The sequence below is a fragment of the Episyrphus balteatus genome, chromosome 3 (assembly GCF_945859705.1).
Source record: "Episyrphus balteatus chromosome 3, idEpiBalt1.1, whole genome shotgun sequence".
NCBI lineage: Eukaryota > Metazoa > Arthropoda > Insecta > Diptera > Syrphidae > Episyrphus > Episyrphus balteatus.
This window is the reverse complement of record NC_079136.1, coordinates 100,892,617-100,918,029: the sequence shown is the minus strand read 5'-3', so window position 1 is coordinate 100,918,029 and position 25,413 is coordinate 100,892,617. Positions and strand designations below refer to the sequence as shown.

At 31.5% G+C, this 25,413-nt stretch overlaps 3 protein-coding genes and 2 non-coding genes across 9 annotated transcripts; 2 read left to right on the top strand and 3 right to left on the bottom strand.

The window, feature by feature from the left end:
* Positions 1-2,561: 2,561 nt before the first annotated feature.
* Trnak-uuu (transfer RNA lysine (anticodon UUU)) lies at positions 2,562-2,634 on the top strand. Its single transcript has one exon. It is a non-coding gene; the product is annotated as a tRNA-Lys (tRNA).
* Positions 2,635-2,668: 34 nt separating this feature from the next.
* On the bottom strand, positions 2,669-8,271 carry LOC129913426 (DNA repair protein RAD51 homolog 3). 2 transcript variants are annotated; one of them, XR_008772050.1, is made up of 8 exons: positions 7,996-8,271; positions 7,832-7,938; positions 7,476-7,663; positions 6,077-6,205; positions 3,913-4,098; positions 3,789-3,848; positions 3,297-3,343; positions 2,669-3,186 (listed from the first exon to the last, which is right to left on the bottom strand). XR_008772050.1 is itself a non-coding variant. In XM_055992099.1 (6 exons), the coding sequence occupies exons 1-6, from the start codon at positions 8,154-8,156 to the stop codon at positions 3,816-3,818; spliced, it is 804 nt and encodes a 267-aa protein (XP_055848074.1). In that variant the 5' UTR covers positions 8,157-8,271; the 3' UTR covers positions 3,494-3,815. The 2 variants fall into 2 exon arrangements, 1 of the variants encoding a protein (XP_055848074.1); XM_055992099.1 differs by lacking the exons at positions 2,669-3,186; positions 3,297-3,343 and having other exon boundaries at positions 3,494-3,848.
* Trnak-uuu (transfer RNA lysine (anticodon UUU)) lies at positions 7,714-7,786 on the bottom strand. The gene has a single exon. It is a non-coding gene; the product is annotated as a tRNA-Lys (tRNA).
* Positions 8,272-11,552: 3,281 nt separating the features above from the next.
* On the top strand, positions 11,553-15,678 carry LOC129913415 (dnaJ homolog subfamily B member 6-B). 4 transcript variants are annotated; one of them, XM_055992055.1, is made up of 4 exons: positions 11,553-12,066; positions 12,155-12,298; positions 12,389-13,250; positions 15,347-15,364. In XM_055992055.1, exon 3 carries the CDS (start codon positions 12,451-12,453, stop codon positions 13,237-13,239), a length of 789 nt encoding a protein of 262 aa, XP_055848030.1. In that variant the 5' UTR covers positions 11,553-12,066; positions 12,155-12,298; positions 12,389-12,450; the 3' UTR covers positions 13,240-13,250; positions 15,347-15,364. The 4 variants fall into 4 exon arrangements, with proteins under 4 accessions (XP_055848030.1, XP_055848028.1, XP_055848027.1 ...); XM_055992053.1 differs by lacking the exon at positions 15,347-15,364 and adding an exon at positions 15,431-15,678 and having other exon boundaries at positions 11,554-12,066; XM_055992052.1 differs by lacking the exon at positions 15,347-15,364 and having other exon boundaries at positions 11,554-12,066; positions 12,389-13,572.
* Positions 15,679-22,489: 6,811 nt separating this feature from the next.
* On the bottom strand, positions 22,490-24,332 carry LOC129913414 (zinc finger protein 501-like). The gene has a single exon (XM_055992051.1). It carries the CDS (start codon positions 24,133-24,135, stop codon positions 22,654-22,656), a length of 1,482 nt encoding a protein of 493 aa, XP_055848026.1. The 5' UTR covers positions 24,136-24,332; the 3' UTR covers positions 22,490-22,653.
* Positions 24,333-25,413: the final 1,081 nt, after the last annotated feature.

The window sequence follows — 25,413 nt, the reverse complement described above, 5'->3', positions numbered from 1 at the left end:
GACACATTTCAAGTGTAAAAGGAAAAATTGAATAATTTGCTACTATCATTAATTATTTTGATCAATCGAATTTCGAGAAAAATCTAAATTGTTATTAATTAAGGAACAAGTATAGAACATTTAAAAGCTGCTTAGGGATTTAGGTATTCTTAAGTCCATCTGTTGAATTAGTCGATTTACTGAGATTGACATTTTAACAACTTTAATTCTATTTACTATAGAACTTGATAAGTTGCATTAATCTGCTTAAGAAGTCAAATTCTAAATCCGAGTGGATAGAGGATAACTTAGGTTCCAAGAATTGATAACGGTTTTTTTTTTTTGTAGTGGGGTTCAATGCAATCATTTTTAACTATGGGAGGGTTTCTGTCTCTCCCCGTTTAGGCGGGAGGGGCAGTTTTCTAAAAAATGTCTTAAAATCTAAAAAAAAAAAAAAATAATAATAAAAACAACGGCAACACTTTATACCTTTTCAAAAGAATTGCACACTTTATTCTAAACTGGAACATCAATGTTTCGGTGTGGATTATTTTTCATCGAATTACCCGTACCGCTACCGGTTACCCTTCCGTCTTGGCCAAGCCTTAACGAAAGACCACACCGGAAAGGTATTCGATAGCGGTTCGGGAAATTTTATAAAAAAAAAATCCACATCTAAACTTTGACGTCCCGGTTTGAAATTATATTCATACAATCACCCGTACCTCTACCACATCCTTCCTCAAGATGAAAATCATTATCTATAAAATGAATGGATACTCCTTTGAAACTCTCATTGTTGCACGATGTCTAGCAATAAGTTGTCAAATAATATTTCCATAATTTCACCTCTTCTCTAACCACTCAATAATATTATTCTTTAAATTTGTTTCTCTTCATTATTTTTATTGGTAATCTGAAAAAATAAAAAAATAAATAAATAAACAAATATATTTTTGTAAACTTACCTTGTGTAATTTTCTTTTTGTTTTTGGATTTTTGTTTTCAATAGTTTTTTTTTTCTTCAATTTATTGATTGATTTATGAATTGTTTTCAATCAGAAAATTAAAACAAATGTATGCAAAGTGTGTATTATTTTAAATAAGGATCTAAGAGACTTCATTCATATAAAAATGTTATCAAGTTATCATAGTGTCATAAAATAAAGCTTTTGATATTAGAAGGTAGCAATTTTAGTTTTTTACTTAAACTTATCTATTTCGTTTACTTTTATTCCATTGAGAGTACTTTTTAAGTATTTATTTTTGCACTTTTTAAGGGTTTTTGTTCCTTCACGCCACAAAAGGGTAAAAAAATTTTAATTTTATTACTCCGAATTTACTGTATGATTTTTAGTCAGATCTACACCTATTCGCACGTTGACTCACGCACACTTATGTAAGTATTTGATATTTTCTTTAGCCTTTCTTGTTGTTTTTTAAAAAGGTTTTTTTTATAAAGAAAAATGACTCCAAACACTGTTCAAAATCAAAATTCACTCTCATTTACGTTCCATCACTCCAGAAATAGAGTAAATCCGGAGTATACTCAGTGGTGTGAAAGAAAACGTCATTTAGGATTTGATTTGTATTTTGCGCAAAAGATAAAGTAGGAAATACTAGTTTATATTCTACTTAAATATTTTATTTTATTTCTGAAAATAACTCTCATTTGTTGTTTTTTCGTTTTTAAGTGTTATTTAAAAAATGTATTAAATGTTAAATTGTATGCGAAACTATTTTTTTTACTTTAAATATTAAAGTAATAATTAATTTTTGTAAATAATAACACTGTGTTAACATGCATCCATTGCAAAAAAAAAATCTAGCTTAATCTAGCTTCGTCAAATTTTCAAACATTAAAATAACTTTTTTGGCAATATCCATTTCCCACAAGATATCATTATGTGGGCAGTTTATGTGGAACAAATTAAAATACATACTATTTAAAATACCTATTGTTTCTGTGCACCTAATTGTTTTTGTGCTATGCATTTCTACAAAAAAAAAGCAAGAAAGAGGCATTCTTTTACAATAATTGAAAGGGTTCTACCTATTTACCGCTTTTCACGGTTGTTAGAACGCTAGAAAGGTGTAATAACACTTAAAGTCATTCAAACAACTTGTTCTTAATTTATTTATTTTTTTTTTTAACAAAACGATTTTGAAAATCATTCAAGCTTATTGGGGAAAAAGTCGTCATGAAATAAAATAGCACTATGACGATGACTATAAATTATGAACGCAAAGAACAAGCCCCCTGAACAAGTATGAGGATGCTAAACCTTTTGTTTATTCAATAAAACACACTGATAAGAGTTGATATTACTAACCAATTTTTGTAATTAAAACGGAATAATTCACTCAATGAATGAATCATACTTGTTTAATTTTATTTATTTACATCAAATCATGACGTCAGAAAATCACTCACTTCTGATCTTTACAAAGTTCATTTGGTTCTTGGAATTTGGAAAATTAACTTTTAATCACATATTCATGAATGTTTATCATACTCGTTATTTTTGGAATGTTACACATCACCAAAGACATGATTGCTATTTGACTTGCTAGAACCAAGTGCCCGGGTAGCTCAGTCGGTAGAGCGTTGGACTTTTAATCCAACGGTCCAGGGTTCAAGTCCCTGCTCGGGCGGCCTTTTTTTAATTTAAAATAAGTGTAGTAGGAAATTATTATGAAAACATTATTAACATATTCTTGGGTGTGTTTATAATTTGTAGTTATTCTTCATCAGGAACGTTTGTTGAAAGCAATTTAAACATTAACGGCCATTAGGTTAGGTTGAACGGGGTGATAGTCCGACAAGTCGAATCATCTTACTCGGTTCTCGATGGATCTATTATGCTCCCCAGGGTTAAGTTGAGAAGGATCTAGATGGGTAAGGGAAGGATTTATTGGGAATTAGGTGTTGGTGCCTCCTTGAACCTTCCTGAAATTTGGATGAATTGCATTATGTTTCTTATTGTCAAGAACCAGACTTCATCTAGCTCATCGAAGAAGAAATCTGCGAGATTTGTTAAACACACATCTGTATGTAAAGAAATTTAAATCCAAATCCATAATATTCACTACTTAAATACAATCTTAAATCCAATTTTTTAAACCTTGTTAAATCCTAACAAACGAACGGGAAGTTCAATTGACTTTTATTCTTTTTTTATGCTCCTTGCAATTATCAGGGGAATGCTAATGTTAAAAAAAAATTTCAAAACAATTCGAAAAACGGCTCTGCAGTTTCTTTAGTTTGTAATAAATATATGTTTTCAAGGTATCTATATTTTCAGAAATAAACTCACCAACATATCCTTTGGAGTGGCCACGGAATCCAGATTAAAACTAGGAGCTAGAAAGTTGGATTTTGTTTTGTATTTTTATGTTATAAATGAAAATAAAGTTCAAACTTAATTAAAAGAAACACTTTATTTTTTTCTTTTTTAAGTCTGTCACCATTTTTGTTTTTAATTGCATGTTACGCATGTACATGTACACATGTACAGTGTGAAGTGTTCTGTTCAGCCTGGGTTAGATTAAATGTATTAATTTAATTCGTCTCTTATTTAAAGTTTGTATTCATTATAACCGATATTTAAAACAAAATTTTTAACAATATTTACATTTTCTTATATTTTTTGCATGTTCAACTTTTTTGTGTTTTAAGTAATTCACGGAAAAAATTACGAATTATTAGAAACCTTTAACGAACTGTCTGTTTTGGTTTATTTATTTTTTTGAAATAATAGACTTAGTTTTCATGGAACAACGGCGATATTAAAATCAAAAACACTTACTTAAATTGATTTCATTGTAAACTTTATTTATTCAAGTCCCCTTATTCCACTGTCTTTAATCTGTAAGAAAAGAACTTAAATACAATAAAAATGTAAAATCAAACCAAATGAATTTCGTCCATACTCTAAACGGAATTCCAGTTTTAGCAACGAAATAAGATTTTGCCAAGAAAGCAACATTATGTTCATTTTTAAGCTTGCTTAAAATTATCCGCTGGCCGACTTTGTGCGCTAAGCTATCTCCTAAAGCTGGACAAACTATTGCCTCTTCATTGGCTATTCTGGTAGTAAGCTCATTTGTGATTACCACCTATCAAACAAATGTTTAAATTAATAAGTAGTACAGGTAAAATAGACTTTTACGTGGAACGAAATATGTACAATGAAGGCTGTTTTTTCTTAAGGACAATACTTTTGAGGATACCTATGTCATTTTATTTTTATTTTTTTTTTTATTTTTCTAAGCACTATGATACATACATAATTCTTCCTCATCATAAATCTTATAAAACATCAATGCGTTATATTTCTTTTTTCAAGTAAAACATCCATTACTTTTTTTTTCTAATAAATTAATTTGTTTTGAGGACTGTTTTTCAAAAAAATATGTCTAATACTATGTTTCCACCTACACTAAATCCGAGATTTAGCTAAGTAGATTTAGCTTAAATCTCGAGATTTATTCTAAATCTTGGTTTGAGGGTAGCTGAAAATCTTGGTTTTGGGGTAGATGAACCCAAATCCACCATTTAACGAAGTAGATTTAGAATAAATCTCGAGATTTATTCTAAATCTACTTAGCTAAATCTCGGATTTAGGTCAGGTGGAAACGTACTATAAGAAAACAAACTTTTAGATTATGAAAACGGGTTGAGTTCACTTATTGGCAAAATTAAAGTAATGATGAGACCTGAGTTTTTATAGAAATTGGTTTAACCATAACGGGTGACGTTTAACGGATGACTTGTCTTGAACAATGGTTGCAAACCAAGAATTTCTTGCATAGTCGGATGTTGGAGTACATCCACTCATAGGTTAACACGACTCATTTCCAGATGGGATTGTAACTTAAGTTAGCTCTTCTGCGTCAAGAAGTCCGCATTCCTTATCAGTAAAACAAAAAAATACGCACATATAATTAAAAAGCAAAACAAAAGTAAAGAAAATTGCAATAAATAACTCATTCAAAAACTAAATCCATAGCTTTAATACAAATATTATTTCAAACGATGAAAAGTGAAATATAAAACTCTTCGGACTCTTGGCATAGAAGGATGTCGCTTCCGAGGTAGATTTCGAGGTCCTAAGAAGTACCGAGTTCTAACTAACAATTTGACAATACTCGTTACTTAATTTGAATTACTAGGGCTAAATCTTAGAGTAAATAAATGTGTTGATATTGATTTGACTACAAAATTTAGAACTACGGTATTAGCGCTAGGACTCTATGAAGAAAGTGGACATAAGAAGTTTCTACGCCGAGTTCTATCTACGGTACAGGACAGCCATAAAGTAAATACTCAAATCGGTATTAATGTATTTCTTCATTCAAATACTAACCCTAGTTAGAATACTACCTACCTTCTCAAAATCAGCTAGTAACTGGTTATATTAGCAATTATTGGTATTCAGGTCGGTATCAAGTGGTTTTAAAAACAAATCCTAAGTCTTTAAACTTACTACTGTCAAATTGGTACCGAGTATTAGTTAGGACTCGGTATTAGTAAGGACCTCGAAATCGAAGTCTATTGGTATAATACTTGTATAAGAGCAATGTATGCCACATTCTCAAGAGATATTAATAACATTTTTATTTTTTTATTTTAAATAAAAATATTGGAAATTGGGCATAATCGAATGCAACAGGTTTTTTATTCAAACCCAACCTACACGTTTTAGCTTCCTATCGCAGCTCATACAAAATACCATGCAATTTTAAATGCTTGACTCTCATTGAACACAATTGATTTCCAATACGGAAAGCTTAGAAATGTGACTCCATTTAATATAAGTGTTGTATTGGTAACTTAGTACTAAGTTCAGTAAACAATTTACAGTTAACACAAAATCAAACGATCACTTTTATTTCTTTAAGGTAATCGCTTGAAACATTTATTTATCTATAACAATCTTTTGTTGTGGTTTACAGTGTAAAATCATACTTATTTCCTATAAAACATGGCTAATATGAAATTATGAACTGTGAAATGTTTAAAAGTTAAAAGTTGTACATATTAAGCCTAAATTATTTATAAATCAATTGAACTAACAAACGCAATACTACTCACCGCTAAATCATATTTATCAGCCATTTGTTGAAGATCAGTTAGAATCTCATAAATAATTCTTGTCCTATTGGTATTATCCTCAAAACTCCTGAACAAAAATGAAAAGGAATCAATAGCAAGAAGGCGTACCTGCAAGTTCATTGTGATTATTTTGTTATGAATACAAATGGAAACAACCCGTTCGTATTCTGCTATTCGATTCATGTGAATCGAAAGGTTTAAGGTATTACTACAACGGCCACTTGAAAATTGGGAGAGTTCATAAATGCAGGACTGCAGCAGTTCTGCAAATTAGAACTTCCATTCATTCAGCCAAGGACTGTCTGTTGAAAAATGTATCCAACTTATTAGAACTATTTGTTTTTGTTTCTAAGAACGAGTACTAATTAGTCAAAATTCACTCGTAATTAGAACAATGTTATCAATATTTTTTTTGCAGTAGTCCTGCATTTATGAAGTCGCCCTGACACTTTTCGACCGCAAAATGCTGAAAGCTTATTTTTTTGTATTATTGTTCCTATCTTCGTGACTTTTTTTGGATAAAATAATTTTTTATTTATTTATACAACTTCAAATTAAAAGTCTATATTTGTTCAAAACATTATAACTATTATTAACTATACAAAGTTATTTTACAAAATCTAAGAAATCATAATTAACAATTTAATAGTTTTGCCTTTAAAGTATTTTTATATTTTTTAATAAATTAAAATCAAATCTTTGAGTTTTGGGCGAGTGTTGATGTTCTTCATGCTGAGGATAGAAGGTGAATTAATTGATACGGATATAAGTTGTAGACAAAAAGAACATTACTGACTTCTCTCTGTTTCTTGTGTCTATAGTCTAAGAAGCTTTAAGCGATTTTCATAAGACGGAAGATTTAGAACTGGGTACCAAGGGAGATGTCGAAGACCAAATAGTAAAAATCGTTTTTGAACACTTTCAATTTTATTTATGGCCACGTCGTAGCTAGGTCACCATACACAGCTACAATATTGAACAATGGACAAGAGCACAAAAAAGAACCTTGAGATTATGAGGATCATTGAAAAGTCGAAGAAAATAGGGCAAATCATCAAATTAAGACCTGTAGCCTGCTCAGAATAAATTTATCTTATTTATTTGGTTTCAAAAACAATTTTTGTTGTTTTTTTTTCTATAGTGAAAAAAAAACTTTACTTTTGTAAATTTCACACTTTTTAAAATAAGTGGCCATTTTAGTCATACCTTTACTTGATTAATTACGGAAGCATTGGCTTTGAAAAACTTCTAAACTAACAACTTCAAATTTTCAAGGAAAACTATTTCTTTAAATCCATTTTTTACGGGTATTTCAACGCTTCTTTTTTAAATATTCAAGTGAATCGAATTGCAGAAAAGGGCTGCTCAAGATTATTACATTTTTATTTAATCCCAATTTACATTTCACAGTCTCTAATGTGGTCAATAATTCTACATAATCCTTGCAGTATATGTAGGATACGTTGTTTAAAATGCTAGTACTGTTAAAATCTGCAGCAACAGTTTGTTGTTTATGAAATCTCTTGTACGTTTGGATATACCTTTCAGCGCAATGTTGTGCAATCTCTAAAAACCCAAGAAAAAGTTAAAAATCAAGAATGAAAAAAAAATAAGACCGCCCGAGCAGGGACTTGAACCCTGGACCGTTGGATTAAAAGTCCAACGCTCTACCGACTGAGCTACCCGGGCATAGGATTTCTACGTTTTCAAACTCAACATCAAATACAGACTCACCTTGCAGTCGGCGCGGACTGAAACCTTGGTTGGTATCAATAAACAAAGCTTCACCACCAATTCCACCCACTTCTTGTGGAAATTGTACATTAACACATAGTTGCAAACTAAACAAAATAACAAAAAGTATGAAGGATTCCACTAAAATTAAATTTTTATCTTACCACATCTGAGTTTTGCCAGTACCAGGGGCACCACAAAATTCTGTAATTACTTTTGGAGGAACACCACCTCCGAGACAGGCATCAAGCTGTTTGCAAAGTGTTATTATAGAACGATCTTTTGCTTCTTCTGACCAACAATCAAAAGCTGATTTATTAAACATTTTAAGAGCACCAAAATCTTAGATATGCTGTAAAAAAGATTGTGTTGTTTAGAGGAAAACTTTTTTATTTGTTATTCTTTTGAATTTAATGGTGTTTTTGTTTGTGGAATGTGGAGTAGTCAGCTCTCAGCTGGAACTGTTGGATTTTTGCTGAATGAAGGTACAGTACTTACCAACACTATAAAGTTTCACGTACAGTTAAAAATAAAAAAAGAAGCGCGTTCCATGAATCTGTATTTCAAAATGTCTTTTACCATGAAGAAAAAAGTGCGGAATTTCACAAACTGGTGTGAGTGTGACACAAATAGAAAGCCTTCAGTATGCAGATCGCGCTCTTTGTATATAAAATCTATAGTACTATCATGAAGTGCAATTTTTTAGTTTGTTCGTTACCTGAGTGGTCGCGAGGGCGCTTAGATCGAATTAATAATGGGAGTAAGGAGATGAGATATACATTTCTGTTTGAAATTTGACCGCCATCAACTTAGCAGCACTTAGTGGGGATTTTCAAAATTTTTTATGCAAATAATTAGGTGAGAATTAGGTGAAATTTAGTGAATCAATTTTACAATTTGGTGAATCATAGTTTAAAAGTTATTAACAAATTACGTAAGGCGTAAAGTTAGCAGCACTTGGTCATGAAATTCAAAAAAAATTTCTCCATAATTCAGTGTCAATTTAGTGAATCGTATTTCATCAGTTTCATAATTTGGTGAATCATAGTTTATTAAATAATAACTAAAATAGAAAAATTAACAAACGTGACGTAACGTAAAAAAAGCATTTGTTAATCATGGACACAAACCTCACGAATGAGAATGGCAGAGTTCAACACACCAAAACTGAACCTAAATTCAGATTTTTTCACATTGAACGCACTTAATATAAATGTATACTATGACAATGCGTTCAGGTGACGTTTTTCATTTAAAAGATACACTTTGATTTGAAAATTTCCAATGCGAGTTACAACAAAAATGCTATTTTATAATACAAAAAAAGTTTGTTTACATCTTCACTAGCCCAGAACTAACATTCAGTGGAAGTTACCCACAAGAAAGATTTTGTTTTTTTTTTCGCATGAGTCTTGGACACTGATCTGTCTTGGAACATTTTTGAACTTCCGCAGATGATTACTTCAAAAGTATGATTCACCAAATTCTGAAATTTGGAACATTTATTCAGAAAAAGACCACAAGCATTTTGGTACATAATTCATAATTTGGTGAATCTTAATTCAAGAGTTACATGCGATTTTGTTTTTTTTCGCGTGCGTCTTGGAACATTTTTGAACTTCCGCAGATGATTACTTCAAAAGTATGATTCACCAAATTCTGAAATTTGGAACATTTATTCAGAAAAAGACCACAAGCATTTTGGTACATAATTCATAATTTGGTGAATCATACTCTTGAAGTAATCATCTGCGGAAGTTCAAAAATGTTCCAAGACAGATCAGTGTCCAAGACTCATGCGAAAAAAAAACAAAATCTTTCTTGTGGGTAACTTCCACTGAATGTTAGTTCTGGGCTAGTGAAGATGTAAACAAACTTTTTTTGTATTATAAAATAGCATTTTTGTTGTAACTCGCATTGGAAATTTTCAAATCAAAGTGTATCTTTTAAATGAAAAACGTCACCTGAACGCATTGTCATAGTATACATTTATATTAAGTGCGTTCAATGTGAAAAAATCTGAATTTAGGTTCAGTTTTGGTGTGTTGAACTCTGCCATTCTCATTCGTGAGGTTTGTGTCCATGATTAACAAATGCTTTTTTTACGTTACGTCACGTTTGTTAATTTTTCTATTTTAGTTATTATTTAATAAACTATGATTCACCAAATTATGAAACTGATGAAATACGATTCACTAAATTGACACTGAATTATGGAGAAATTTTTTTTGAATTTCATGACCAAGTGCTGCTAACTTTACGCCTTACGTAATTTGTTAATAACTTTTAAACTATGATTCACCAAATTGTAAAATTGATTCACTAAATTTCACCTAATTCTCACCTAATTATTTGCATAAAAAATTTTGAAAATCCCCACTAAGTGCTGCTAAGTTGATGGCGGTTGAAATTTGACATATTTTTTAGTTCGTTCACTAGCTTACTTTTTTGGTGGCGCTGTTTTTTTTCATGATAGTACTATAGATTTTATATACAAAGATCGCGCTAATTTTAACTGACATTTTTTTCTGTTTTTGTGCACATATTTTCCGTTTCCGTTACACACAAATCAATTCTGTGAAAATTGCACATTTTTTAAGTAATCAAACAGGAATTGGGTTAAAAATTAATGTTGAAAACATGTAGAAATATTTTCTATTCTGGGCAGTACCTAAACAGACCATTGTCTGGTATAATTTGAATTAATTTTGGGGGACGTATGTTCATTTGAACACTTTACAACCTTTGTGCTAAAAAACTTGTGCCCCTGTTGTGTAACTTTTTTCACCGTAGTACGCAGATCACCCTAAATTTTAGCCGACATATGTTTTATTTTTTCCGTTCTTCTTGACCTATTTTTCGTCCACTAAGTTGTGACAAGTAAAAACGTTTAGTTGGAAACGAATGTGGCTGATTTTCCAGCTGAAACTGCACACAACTCAACTGAAATTCTTAAGACCAGTTGTACAAATATTTAATCCGAGGATCAGCAACTTTTAACTTCTGAAATCGGTGCCCGACAAACAATTTTGATTCTATAAAGCTTTACAGATGCAATTGTTGCTTCTGTAAAGCATTATAGAAGCAAAATTGTTAGTAGGGTGGTAAAGTTGAGATTGGTAAATGTGTCAAAATTGTGTATGAGTTTGACAGTTCATTTACAACATTTACCATTTTGGTTTACCCCTTCGAGGATATAATGTATGGAGTGCTTGTTCCTATACCTAATACATTGTAACGCCATATGCATGGATAGGGGTCGCTGCCTTCGTTTTTCAGTGCGAGTACGGTTCCGCAGCTGTAAATTAACACGCTTGTTGATGACAGCGGACAGCCATCAAATGAAAATAAAATGGAGGCATGCACTCATCGAAAAACTTAAAGAAACTAGAGCCCTCTATAAAAGCTTCACGGAACTAACAGCACAAGCACTCCATATATTATATCCTCTAAGGTTTACCCTGAGTTTACACCGTTTCATGAATACCCCCAATATGTAAAACAAGCCAACTCCAAACAGATCCAGGTACAGTTGGCTCGAGAATCCAACTCCAAATCAACTCGACCATCCGACCCTGAATGGAAACGTGGTAAAAAAAAGAACCTCTCTACATTCCACATACAATCCACTCTCATATTATCAAATCTATCATACAAAACAAACAGAACCAAACCACCAGCATTTTTTTGTCATTTTTCATATCAGTAGAATAACGGAACCACTTTGTTCTCGGTGGAGTGTTTTTTTTTCTCTTGATGAAATCTATTGAAAATTATAACGAAAAACTATTATACCCCATAAAAGTTTTCCCAATAAAATAAAAACCCAATAGTCATTGAATTTAAAGTTTCTGAATAGATTTTTCATCCTAAAAAAGTGTTGTAAAAATTCTAGCAAAACAAAATTCAAACAATAAAAAAAAAACCAACCCAACTTATTTTAGCTTTTATATTGCACACATGCGAGAATAGCAAAGCTATATATTCAAATATATATCGTGTACCATCCCACCAAAAAAAACAACAACTTGTCAAAAATAATCTTGTTGTCTCTACCTCTTCGTCACCCACAAAACAAACGTGAAGAAAAAGAAAAACCATACTCTATCGTCTTTCTGATTGACATTTGTGTGCGCGAAAGAAAGAAAAAGATATCTAATCGAATCAAATAATAATCAAAAAAAAAAAAAAAAATCAAGTGAAATCCCCGAGTGTAAGCTGCTACTGTGAGAGGAGTGAGTGTTACAATTAAAATTAATTTCTCATTACATTTTTATCCAACAAAACGATTTCTTTTTTTTTTTTGTATTGGTGAAAAAGCAGGATCTTGTTTGTCCCAAAATTACAATAAAAAATTAACTAAACTTTTGCTCTACGGAAGTTCGTGACTCTTTGAAACCAATACAACGGTGCAAGGTCGTCGTGTTCGAGAAAAAAAAGTGCTGTCAGCTCGATATTCTTCTTCGTGTACGTACCAGATTTTTTCAATTTTATATTTTTTCTCTCCCCTTTATTTCTCTTCTATTCATCATCCACAACTTAATCATGTAATTACAGAAGCCACAAAAATCACACAGGAAAAAACCTCAACTCAACAACTTAATACTAAAACCAGAAAAATGGTTGACTACTATAAAACACTAGAAGTTATACGCACAGCCAATGATGTAGAAATCAAGAAGGCCTACAGAAAACTAGCACTCAAATGGCACCCCGACAAAAATCCAGACAACTTGGAGGAAGCCAATATTCGTTTCAAAGAAATCTCGGAGGCCTACGAAGTGCTCTCGGATGAGAAGAAACGCCGCATCTACGATCAATATGGCAAAGAAGGGCTCATTGGCGAAGGTCAAAGAAGTAGACCATCTCGCAGATACCAAGGCGGTATGCACGAGTTCGATGAGTACGACATTATGGGCGGGTTCCCATTCGTATTCCGGCCTCCGGACGAAGTTTTCCGTGAGTTTTTCGGAGTTAATTCGCCTTTTGCGGATTTGTTCCGCGAGGTACATAGCACACATCATCCGGGACGCCGACATGGAAGCAATGGTGGACACCATCATCGTTCGGGAGGCGGTCCCGGTCATCGTCATTCGCATCCGGCGCAAAATAACATGATGACGTCGTTTATGAGTCCTATGGTTGGGTATTCAATGATGGACTTTTTGATGCCATCGAACAGCTTCACCTCCTTCTCGTCGATGAACGGGGCTATCGGTGGGAGTGTGACACCGAGTGGTGCCATTAAAAGAACCTCAACATCGACCACCTTTGTGAATGGTAAAAAAATGATGACCAAGAGGGTGATCGAAAATGGAAGAGAAACCGTTTTGAGCTACGAAAACGATGTCCTTAAATCAAAGACTGTGAATGGGGTTGCACAGAATCTCTCGTCGATAGCAAACTGAAAGAAAGAAAGGTACAATATGTAATTTGTGATGTTACGAGATCGCGATAGATAAAAGAGAGAAGAGAGTGATGAGTCATTTATATAAAAACAAAATTATTAAAACAACCCACAAGTCAACTAAAAAAAGATTTATTAAAAAAAAAAAACTAAAAATATAAATGTAGCTATAAACGGATAAATAATAATAATCAAATCATTAATAAATACAAAAAAATATATATACATATATCACACACACACAAAATAGCAAATAATTGTAATCGCGTGCGCTATTTATATAGCGTTTTATTATTATTAATAATTATTAAACCTAAGTAACAGTACTATTATATTGTATAATTTTTAAATTTATAAGATTCTAAGGAAATTGTAATGTCTGTGTGATGAGATGGGGGAAATAGGTTGAGCTTTTCTTTCATTTTATATAGAATGTAAAGCACACATCACACTCTATTTAAAATTGAGAAATGTGCAACAAAATAGTGAAGGGATTAAAAAACACATTTCCATTTAAAGACACAGAAAACAAAAACAAATTACAAAAAAAAATATTTACTAAATTAATTTTTCATACATAAGTCTTTTTCATTGATGAATAAACTAAATTCAAATTGCCATTCTTATGTGGAGACGAAACATTTATTATAAATATTTACTAAGATTAATCTAATTTTTTCATATAACTAAATTACATTTTTTAGGATAGAAAATAAAATTTAAAAAAAAATTAAAAAATTGTCACCAATATCACATAATTCGTTGTTATTATCATAAAGTTCTTAAATTTCAAAATATTGCCTTTGAAATAAACTTGTTTACTTGCTTGAGGTAAATATTATAGTCCGGAGGGTCGATTCTAACTCTGTTAAGCTTATTTAATTTCCAAATATGAAAAACTGGAATTAAATGTTCATATTCGGATTAGCTGTAGAAGTTTAATAAAGTTTATCACTTCACAGATCGAGAATCGACTCTCAGGTTAGATATCGTCCTCAACTAACAAATCTTTACACCCAGTTCGGTCTGTGGTTTAAGTTTTTCGCCACTTTGAGAAGTCGACGATGTCTTTATTATTTAAGGTTTTTCTCAAACAAAATATAAGTAATACGCTCCGTTATTGCGGTTGTCAATTATCGTTTTATAATATTTATTTGACCATTACTTTTGCAAACAAATTGTATCAATTATTAAAATATTACAGTCCCTTCAATAGAAGTTCAATTTATATCAACATCTCGGAAAATTAAATACATCTCAACATACCAAAACTTTAATTAAAGATTCTAAAAATTTGAAAATCCTCAACAAAATTAAGAATAAAATAGATTCTCCAGGAACTATTGAAAGATTAAATTTTCACAAATTTCTTGAGCGAAGAATAATACAATTTAACGAAATTCCGAATATCCGAAAGTGCTCGGCTTTTAGAAGACTCGTCCTTTTAATTTATTATTAATTTGTCCAAAACGATTGACTTGGCTCCCAAAAAAAGCTTATCAAAATTCTAAATATTATTTTGAAAAACAAAAAAAAGTTACCGAAAAAAAGAGCAGATTCCAAGCGAATTGTGGGATATGGGTGATCAAAAAAAAAAAAAATAAATATATATACATAATTGGCGTATGTGAATCTGGAATACAATGTTTATTTTTTTTTCTTATTATTTTTTTTATTTAATATATTAATCTATTTAAAAAATTAATAAGCGTACATTTTGTATTATTTAAGTAATCTTAAAAATTTATTTTTGTTAAAAACAAATCTAAATTCCTTTTGCAGAGCAAACAAACTGCGATATAAATAACAAAATAAAACCGACAAAAAAATTTAAACACCTACTTAATCACTAGTTTAGTTTTTAATTTTTTATGAATTTTACGAAAAAAAATATGGAATTCATAAAAAGTGAAAATACACAGCAAATATTTATGAAATACATCTACAAAAATAATATTTATTAAAACATAAAATCAGTATAAAAAAAAAAAAACAAAAAAAAAAAAATCTTGACCAAGCACCACACAAGGGAATTTTGTTATACCTTTTTATTTTATTTGTTCACTTTTTCTTCTCTCATTACATATTATTATTATTCACCCACAAAGTGACCTCTTTTTCTTTGGGTAATTATAAGTTCGTTTTATTGTTTTGTAGTAATTTCTTTATTTTTCTTTGTTTTATTTTCTTAGAATTATAAAGTGGTTTTACGCATGCAATGTCGATTGAAATCTGTAATCAAAACATGCAACAACAATTTACAACGATAAATTAGACGATTTGGAATTTTAATGGTTAAAGAAAAAAATTAATAATATCAATTAGAACGAGAAAACGCACTTGGCCTTCCAATTTTATTCTCTATTTTTTATCATTTTGCTTGCAAAAAAAAAAAAAAAAAATAAGAAAAGCCATTATAAAAAAAGACAAAAAAAACTTCTATAATTGTTAGAAAATCAAACAAAAAAATAATAATAATAAAAAAAAAAAAAAACAAATAAAATAATAAATGTTATATTAACGTAAATGTTTACCATTTTGTCTTGGGGTTTTGAAAACATCATATTTCACATCTAGAGCCTTTTAAAAGTTATGAACCAAAAACAAGTGTTTGTTTTGACGCTATACCTATATGTAAGATGGGAGTGTGCGTGCAGACAAAAGAGCCATGAACTTTTTAAATCAACAGTTTGTTGTTGTTGGGGGAAATCGTTGTTGTTCTTTTTCCATAGTGAGTACATTACTTTAATGAGCACCCTATTGTGTTAAAAAAACATTTGATGTCTATAAGATGTGATTAGCAACCTGTTAAATTTGGCAATGGTAAGAAGGTCATTGTGCTATTTGCGACTTGTCGTGACGAAAGGTTATTAAAACAGAAAGGACATTAGCTTAAGATTTCGTTTAAAAATCAACAACGAATTCAAGTAATTAATCAAAAAAGAATTTGTTAAGACCACTTCGAATAATTCGATTTATTTTTATCATTTGCTTAAGCCATATAATATCCTTGAGAATTGGAATTGTATTTCGTTGTTTGATCGATTCAGTTATTCATTGGGGTGGTTAATTGATTGAAAAATTATGCAAATAAAACTTTAGGTACAATAAGATTCATGTTTCCACTCAAGCAGTAAGAAATAAATGCATGACTGTCTAATGTGTAAATGCGGTTTTGTGTCTTTTGAATGTTTTTGAAATATGGTTCACTTATCGATCCATAATTCAACTCGTTTTGAACATGTTTTGTAAATGCTTCAGCTTTGTTTATTTCTTGATTTATGTCATGTATAGTGAAAAAGCATAGTATTAATCAAGTTTTATACTAAGGGGTACTTCCTCTTATTGTATAACACCCGTTTTGCGATTGTCAGCTATCAATTTATTAGTTGATAAATAAAAAACTTTGGTGTTTTAAATCATTATTTATGGGAAAACCGAAAAGCATCATTCTCAGTTTTCAAAACTTTTTTGAATTAAGTACATAATAAAACAACAAAAATTAATTTTAATCAACTATCAGTTATAGTTCCAAATCGCAATAAGGGTGTTTGTTTAAGCACTTTCAGGATTTTTCTGTAGATAATATGCGCTTGCTCTTATAGTTCAAAGTACCTACTTATAAATTAGAAAACTATTGAAAATCAAAGAATTTGCTTATGTTTTGAGAAGGAAAATTAAAAAAATTGACGGTAAAATTTTTTTTTTAATTTTTGAAAATTTGAATACATTTCATCATTCAAATATAAAACATCTGTGTATAAATTTTGAAAAAATTGGTTCATTATTTGACACTTTGAGATTATCTAAAAAAATCAATTAATCTGAATTTGTATGAGTAAAACTAAGAACGGAGTTTTCTTAGAATCACTAAGATTAAACGTACTCCAAATTTAATCAAAATCGTTAGGACCGTTTACCCATACAATTTTGCAATACCTCGAAAACGTAATATGAGAGGTATCCGTTAAAAAGGAAGTAAACGATGTTTTTCACTTAAGAGTACCTAATTTGCGATAGAATACACACAAAATTAGTCAAAATCGAAAATGCCGTTTTCGAGAAAATACGGCACTTTGAGAATGGAAATCTGTTTTACCCACAGAAAACCTTATAAGACAATCCCCCGGGTGGCTAACAAATATACCTACAGCTGATATAGCTTAAGTTTATACCTACTTGAGAAAAAACTTGACCTATATATACCGCTAGTGAAAATATTGCTAGAAGCCCATTGTACGTACAATCTATTTTGAAATTTATTCAATGCAAAATTTGTAACTCAAAGCTCTGAAAAAAGATACGCTTAACTAGTCTTCAGTCTAAAATTTTACAACAAAAAATATAGGATCGTGATAACAACAAACAAAGCAAATTAAATAAAAGATGTATCATCAGCACAATGCACGAGTAAAGTATGTAAAGGAAACGTTTCAGAGACGCTAAAAAAAACAAAAGTATTTTTTAATTTTTATATTATAGTTTTTATAAAAGTGTACATATTCTTGAATATGTATTTCGCAATTAATTCTGATTATTGGAGAATCACCAATAAGTCTACATAGGACTAGACAAAAAGTTTATCATAAAACTTACAATATGACTCAGAGAGATACCACAAAAGTTGTAGTTCCCACATAATTTTTTGTATTGGTTTTTTTTTTGCAAACATGATGATGATGAACCAAGAAACGCATGCTATTTTGTTATTAGTTTTGTGCTCTCTGTCGCTACTAACTATACTCTCGCACCCACCTATTTCTATTCGATTTTTTAAATATAAACGATTATATCATTTTATGTGATTTTTAAATTCGCCTACACAATTGAAGAAAATCAACAAATACGTGTACACATCTAAATGATACTGTGAATGACCATATAGCGAAGATTGAGAACAAAAAAAAAGATATTTACAAAATGATACACGCTGATGTATTCAACATGGTTCATAGGTTTTTTTTTTATAAACCAAGTGAAATTTTTAATGGACCATGGAATAATGTTTTTGGTCACTTGTTTATAAGGTCAGTGTTGTTTTCATTTACAAAATTGTGAAGGTGGCCATAAAATTTCTATTAGGCCCTTGAAAAAAGGAATTATTATCTTAATATTGCCATAAGGAATACGTACGCGATCGACCATAAGCCAGTCGTGATCGCTTGAAAAGTTATTCAAGATTTAATTAATATCATAGAAAATATTAATTTTGGAAGATAAATTTCAAATGGTAAAGCGAAACTTGAAAAACAAGCTTTTCTTCTTGCGACTGGTATGGTTATTAAAAAAATGATTGTTCAAAAATGCCAGTGTTTCTGCATATACGAGTATGTAGCTCGTAATAACCGCCAATATTACTGTTTTTTTTTTGGGAATCGTAGCAAATTTCCGATACGAATGGAATGCGATAGTTTTGAAAAATATAATTTCCAGTTCAATAGCAGAAAAACATTATTTCGAATTTTGACCAATAAAAACTAATATCATTTTTTAAATAAAAGCTGTTAATGGGTAGAACATGAACATTTAACATCATTACTGCGATTAGCCACTATCAATGGAAAGTTGTTAAAAATTAAATTACGGATATCTTTATATTTAATTCACAAAAGTTTTAAAAACAGAATGATGCTTTCGTTATTAATTGAAATGTAATCGAAAAATTCCATTAAAAAGTTGACCCAGTTTTCCCATAAATTAGGTTTTAAACACCAAATTTCAGATTTTATCAATTATAAATTGATAGATGATAATCGCAATACTGCTTCACATTTGAAAAAAAAAATTGATCGCTTTTACGGAAAAAGGGTCATGATCTCATGACTTTTTTTGTTAGATAATTTTCAAATCCAATGAACCAAAACTGTTTGTTGATATAATATTTACAGCCATATTAGTTGTGTTTTATTTTCCTCGTGATCCAGATCAGATCATTGTTTTTATTAGCTTTACAATGATCTGATCTGGATCACAAGGAAAATAAAACACAGCTATTGACTTGTTATAAAACTTGTTTTGAGTAAAAACAAGTTCTACAAAAGTTCAATTTCCAAAATCGGTATTATTCACAAACATTTTCACATCTAAAACACGAAATTTTAAAACATGTTTTGAATAAAACAAGATTTTTATAAAACAGGAAAAAGTTTGTTTTGTGATTTAGTACAGGAAAGATAGACTTTTTCGTGGAACGAAATACAGGACGGCTGATTTTTTCAAATCTGAAAGAAGGGTATTAGAAAAGCTTAAGTCCTGGTTTTCGGGATGCCAACCCCCTGGCGAAATCCGCCATTTTGAAAAACGCGAATTGGTCTATATCTACCAAACTATTGGCTTGACCGAATAAGTTACTTCACTAAAATTGTAGGTAATATAAATATCTTTTCTTGTGCATTCACAGTTTTCCTGCGAGGACAACACTTTTGAGGTTATGTCGTTTTATTTTTTATTTTTTTCGGTTTTTTTCAATTTTTCTCAGTTACATAATTTTTTATCATCGTAAAAGTTGTAGAGCATCAAATTTCCATTAATTTGGTATACTTCTGGAGATTATATGACTTTTCAAACCAAAGATACCGAACTTTAAAGAGTAATCCTTCTCAATATCTTCAAACAATATACTGATATGTTTTTGCATAAGGTATGAAAAGAAAGCTTAATCGTGTACGTTATGTAAAAACATGAAAAATATGATATAGGTGGGAGTGTGTTTCCCATTAATAAGGTGGGTAGGGCAATTTCCTCTATATATTAATTTAATATTAAAAAAAAAATAAAAAATAATGGTAAAACTTAAAATATTGTGGTATAAATATTTTGTTATATGTCAAACATCCAACTTTTATGATGCTAAAAAATTATGCAACTATCATAGAGACTGAGAAAAATTAAAAAAACCGAATATTCAAAAAATATAACGACATAACCTCAAAATTGTTGTCATTGCAGAAAAACAGTGAGTGCACAAGAAAATATATTTATATTACCTACAACTTTGGTTAACTAACTTATTCGGTCAAGCCAATAGTTTGGTAGATATAGACCAATTCCCGTTTTTCAAAATGGCGGATTTCGCCAGGGGGTTGGTGTCCCGAAAACCAGGACTTAAGCTTTTGTAATACCCTTCTTTCAGATTTGAAAAAATCAGCCTTCCTATATTTCGTTCCACAAAATGCCTGTTTTTTTTACTAACTTTCCCGTACTAAAACTATAGTTTTAAGATCAATAACTTTCGCCTCATACATCGCATGACTTTCAAAAATATACCAAATTATTGGAAATTTGATGGTCTGTAACTTTTACGGTTTAAAAAATTATGTAACTATTACCGGGAATGATAAAAACTTTTAAAAAAACGAAAAAAAAAATTAAAATAACATAACTTCTTCTTCTTCTTCTCCATTATCGACGATAGTCGATCAAAACTATTGCCCGCTTAGATAAATAATGTATCACAAGAAAAAGATAATTAAATTTCCAAGTACTTTTGTCTGATAACCATTTCTCTAGGACTAATAGTTTTGGAGATATAGAGAGATTCGAGTTTTTCAAAATGGCGGATTTCGCCAGGGGGTTGGCGTCCCGAAAACCAGGACTTAAGCTTTTCTAATACCCCTCTTTCAGATTTGAAAAATTCAGCCGTCCTGTATTTCGTTCCACAATATGCCTATTTTTTTACTAACTTTCCTGTACTAATTAGCAAAACATGTTTTGTGACTTTTTCATATTATTGACCTACGCAGAATCTTGACAATAAATAAACTTATTTTAAAAGGTCATGGCACGTAACGAAGTATCGCGAATTAGGTATAATGAAAGAACGAGGGAATACAGATTGAATTTTTGGTAACCTTTTTTCTGAAGGCCAATAATGAGATCTACGTTAATACCCACTGCAGAGTACAGAAGTAGTCGTTTCGCAACCGAAAAGACTTTGAAAGTACAAACAGTCTTTCCGCAAATTATAAAATGTTAGATAAATGGTGGTGCATTTAATGATTCAGCAATCTTTAAAGCATTTAATTTTAAAAAGGTTTTGTATTCTATTTTTGGTAGTATATTGCTGATTCGGTGTATTCGACCTTTTTGAGTGCCTTGGAGACAACATAGAAAGCACTATGATCGTCCAGGAAACGGAACATTTGATAGATAAGTCAGGCTGTCCATTTTCTCTAACGGATATGACGAATTCAATACTCAATATTAAGCCCTCATAATTCCGTGGGAGTTTTAAAGCAGATAAACTTTCAAGAATAAGAACAGAAATGCCATTTTCGCATATACATAGGTGACTACTCGACTTTCTTCAACTAGAGCTATAAAGCTTAATTGTTTAATTCCGAATTGCTAATTGGATACGGTTAGGCAGTAAAATGCGAATAGGCAGAACCCTGGGATCTATGAGGGGGCCGATATAGTGAGTGGCAACTTAAAAGCACCATTTGAATTTCACGCTGGAGTTGTAGGTTCGATTCCAATTGTTGCTTACTTTTTTTATTTCTCAATGAAAAAACTATAAGTTCATTTTTTTTTTCTTAACAAATATTAAGAGCATAAAAATTGTATTAAAAAATGTGCAATGCAAGAAAACCTTATTTTTATGTGAAAACACCAAATTTCAAAGCTATAATTTTTATCATTTTTGCATGTTTTACCCGAATTTGGTTCCATATTTAGTGGAAAATCATTGTTTCTTTGAAAATTAGCTGTTTTTACTGTTAAAAATACACAAAAAATAATTTTGGTAACGTTTTTGGGAAATTTAAATAAAACCACACTGGGTCCCTATTTTGTAAAACGATTATCGTTGAAACTACTTCTCGGTTACGTATTACGATAATCGTTTTATTTCAACGATACTCGTTATTTTTTACGACTGCCATTTGCCTATCATTTGACTTTCGTTTTCGTTTAGCTGTCATAATATTGTTGCGTTTGAGAATGCACGTGATCCTCAATAGAATATTTTTTTTTTTCGAATTAGTTAGGCCTTAACTATGTAAAACGAGTCGCAGTTTTCCATAGTCGCTCTTTCTTGTGACTATCATTCGTTTACTTCAGTATCGTTTACCTGTAGCTCGTTTCGCAGGTATAACATAATACATAATCCCCCTGAATCCGGATATGAGTGATTTGCACAATTCTCCGGAACAATGCGAACTAAAATGTTTTATTTTAAATAAAAAGACAAGTACAATTGTATCAATATTAAATCGTTATTTTTTTTATTTTTCCACTCAAAAAAAAAAAAAAAAAAAAAAACTAAATTAAGTTGATGTTGTAAACCAAGACTAGAAACGACACACGTTTTATATTTTATATTAATATTTAAATAATTATTCATATATATACTACTTAATATATATAAATGCTCTCCATTTAGCATTTTAAATTAATTTGGTATTTCATTTTCTACTTAAATAGTAACACTCCCATGTGCACTAGCGACATGTCTCTTTAACAAAGCTCTCTGTCTAAATCCCCTCTCGCACAGATCACATTTAAATGGTCGCTCATTTGTGTGCATCAACAAATGTGTGACCAAAGTACCGCTCTGGCGAAAAGTCATATCGCAATGCGGGCAAGAATACGGCTTATCGCCAGTATGAATCTTTTGATGAACTATTAGCGCTGTACGTTGGGTAAATCGTTTTCCACAATCATCACATCCGAATGGCTTTTCACCCGTATGAGTTCGCAAGTGATACTTGAGATTGTCATTCCGAGCAAACGCCGAATCGCAATACATACACTTGTACGGACGTTCACCCGTGTGACTGCGGGTGTGTGTTATCAAACGCTTCCTCTCTGAAAAACCCTTCTCACAATAGGTACATTTATATGGTCTCTCACCGGTGTGAGTTCGCATGTGCGTCCGCAAGTAGCCCGATTGCTTGGTCGCATACGAACATATCTCACATTTGTATGGCTTTTCGCCAGTGTGAACCCGCAGATGAGTAGTTAAACTCGTGCTCGAACGAAACATTTTCGAACAGTAAGAGCAGGCATACGGACGCTCGTCGGTGTGCGTTCGACAATGACCCCGAAGAGTCTTGTTAGAGGTAAACTTCTTATCGCATTTGGGACATTGCAATAGCTTCTCAAAATGGATTTTTTTGTGAGCCGATAATTGGCCAGACTCACGAAACGCTTTGTTACAAATATTGCAAACATAAGGTTTCTCGCCGGTGTGAATGCGTTTGTGCGAAACCAGGGAACTGGAATGTGTGAAGGACGCTTCGCAAATGTCACATTTGTACTTTCTCTCGTCGCTGTGCACTCTCAAATGCACCAAGAGCGTGTCCCGCCTGAGGAACGTCTTGTGACAGACATGGCATGATCGTTCTTTGTACGTAGGGTTTTCATGGATTCGCATATGATTTCGAATGGAAACCTGTCGTGCAAAGACTTTATTGGGACAAAGTTTGCAGGTGTAAGTAGCTTTTCCATCCAATTCGACAGCAATGTTTACATAATCTTGTAATAGTTCTTGCCTTGAAAATCCAGTGTATTGAGTTTTTGGTACTTGTCGATTGGTGAATTCTTTTGGAATCTCTTCTTTTAGTTCGGATTTTGTATGCTCTAGAACGTGTAGAGATAAGTCTTTGGTAGTTAGAAAACGTTCATCGCAGAGCAAACAGGTAAGCCAATTAAGTTGTTGTCTGTCGTTGTCGTCGACGATGGACTTTTTCAGAAAGGAACGTATTTTATGTTCCTCATCTGGATTATTGCAGTCGACTAATAATTCTGGCTCTTGCTTGATCATATCTTCAGTCATAAGAACTCCATTTATATGACTGTCGTCGTCGACATTATTATCGTCTGGCCAGTCAGTGAAGGTGCAGTTGCCGTCCTTGACCAAATTTGAGAATTCGATTTGTGTCAATTCGCCAGTCATTGTTCAAGATTTTCTTTTTAAATAATATTATGGAATGATTAAATTACATTAGAACTATGTGGCTAGAATAGTGTTTTTGTTCTTTTAAGAAAGCATTTTAATTAATTTAAGGAAATTATTCATTTAAAGAAGAATTAAAAAAAAACTTTACAAAGTGAAAATAAATCTGTAATTTTTTTTTCTTATTTGTCAAAATTTGGCCGTCAGCTGCGTTTTGTTGACGTTTAGAGTTTTTGGAAAAAGGTCTGGAAATGTCTAAAAAAATAAGGTGGTGCTTACATCCACAGCTGTCGGTAGGGTAGGGTTTTATTGTTTTGCTAGGTACTGTGTGCACCAGACAATTTTAATGCACCAACAAAAGCTTATAGCCTGGGGTCGAATTACGGCATTCGTTCGTTAACGAATGGTTTATGTGTCCCTATCGTTTTCTTATAATTAAATAGAGACAGAAATATTCAAAACGTTAACGTATGATCGTAATCGTGTGCCGTAATTCGACCCCTGTTTTTTTGTTCAAGATTTCGTTAACGAAATTTTGTATGGAAAATTTCGTTTTGCTTCAGCAGCGTACTAGGCTTAAAAGATAATCATGCCTATTACCAAGGACGCAGATGCACTGCGGCACAAGATTTCTTATTACCGAAGCCGCCGGTGCGGAAGTGATAGAATGACATTTGGCTATGTAAGTAGGTGTGTTTTTTATTACCACCGGTCTTAACTGGTTAAAAAAAACGCCTCGGGGCTTAGCGAGAAAAATTGGCAGCACTGCATACTAAATGTTCCGAAATCAGCTGACACAAAAAAATATAAAGATGTCATATTTTTCGCTTTTGGGCTTTCTTGTGTGTTTTTGAAGAAAAAAAGTTTAACTAACAATTAAATAAATATTTAAAATAATAATTGTCATTCCAAACATCAATTTTGATGTTTTTAAACAAATTCTAAACAATTTACGAACAAGTTAATTTGGTAGCACAGATTTAAATCTGTTGAAAAAATTAAGCCCAGAGAATTCTCCGGGCTAAACAACTAAGCCCAAGGGGCTAAAGTGTTGTTGCATTTAACATGTAAATTGCTTAGCCCCGACTGCGTTTTTTTTGTCCAGTTAATACTACGTTTCCACCTACCCTGAATCCGAGATTTAGCTAAGTAGATTTAGCGTAAATCTCGAGTTTTGTTCTAAATCTCGGATTGAAAGTAGGTGAAAACTTAGATTTAGGGTAGCTGGACCCAAATCTGAGGTTGAGCGAAGTAGATTTAAAATAAATCTCGAGATTT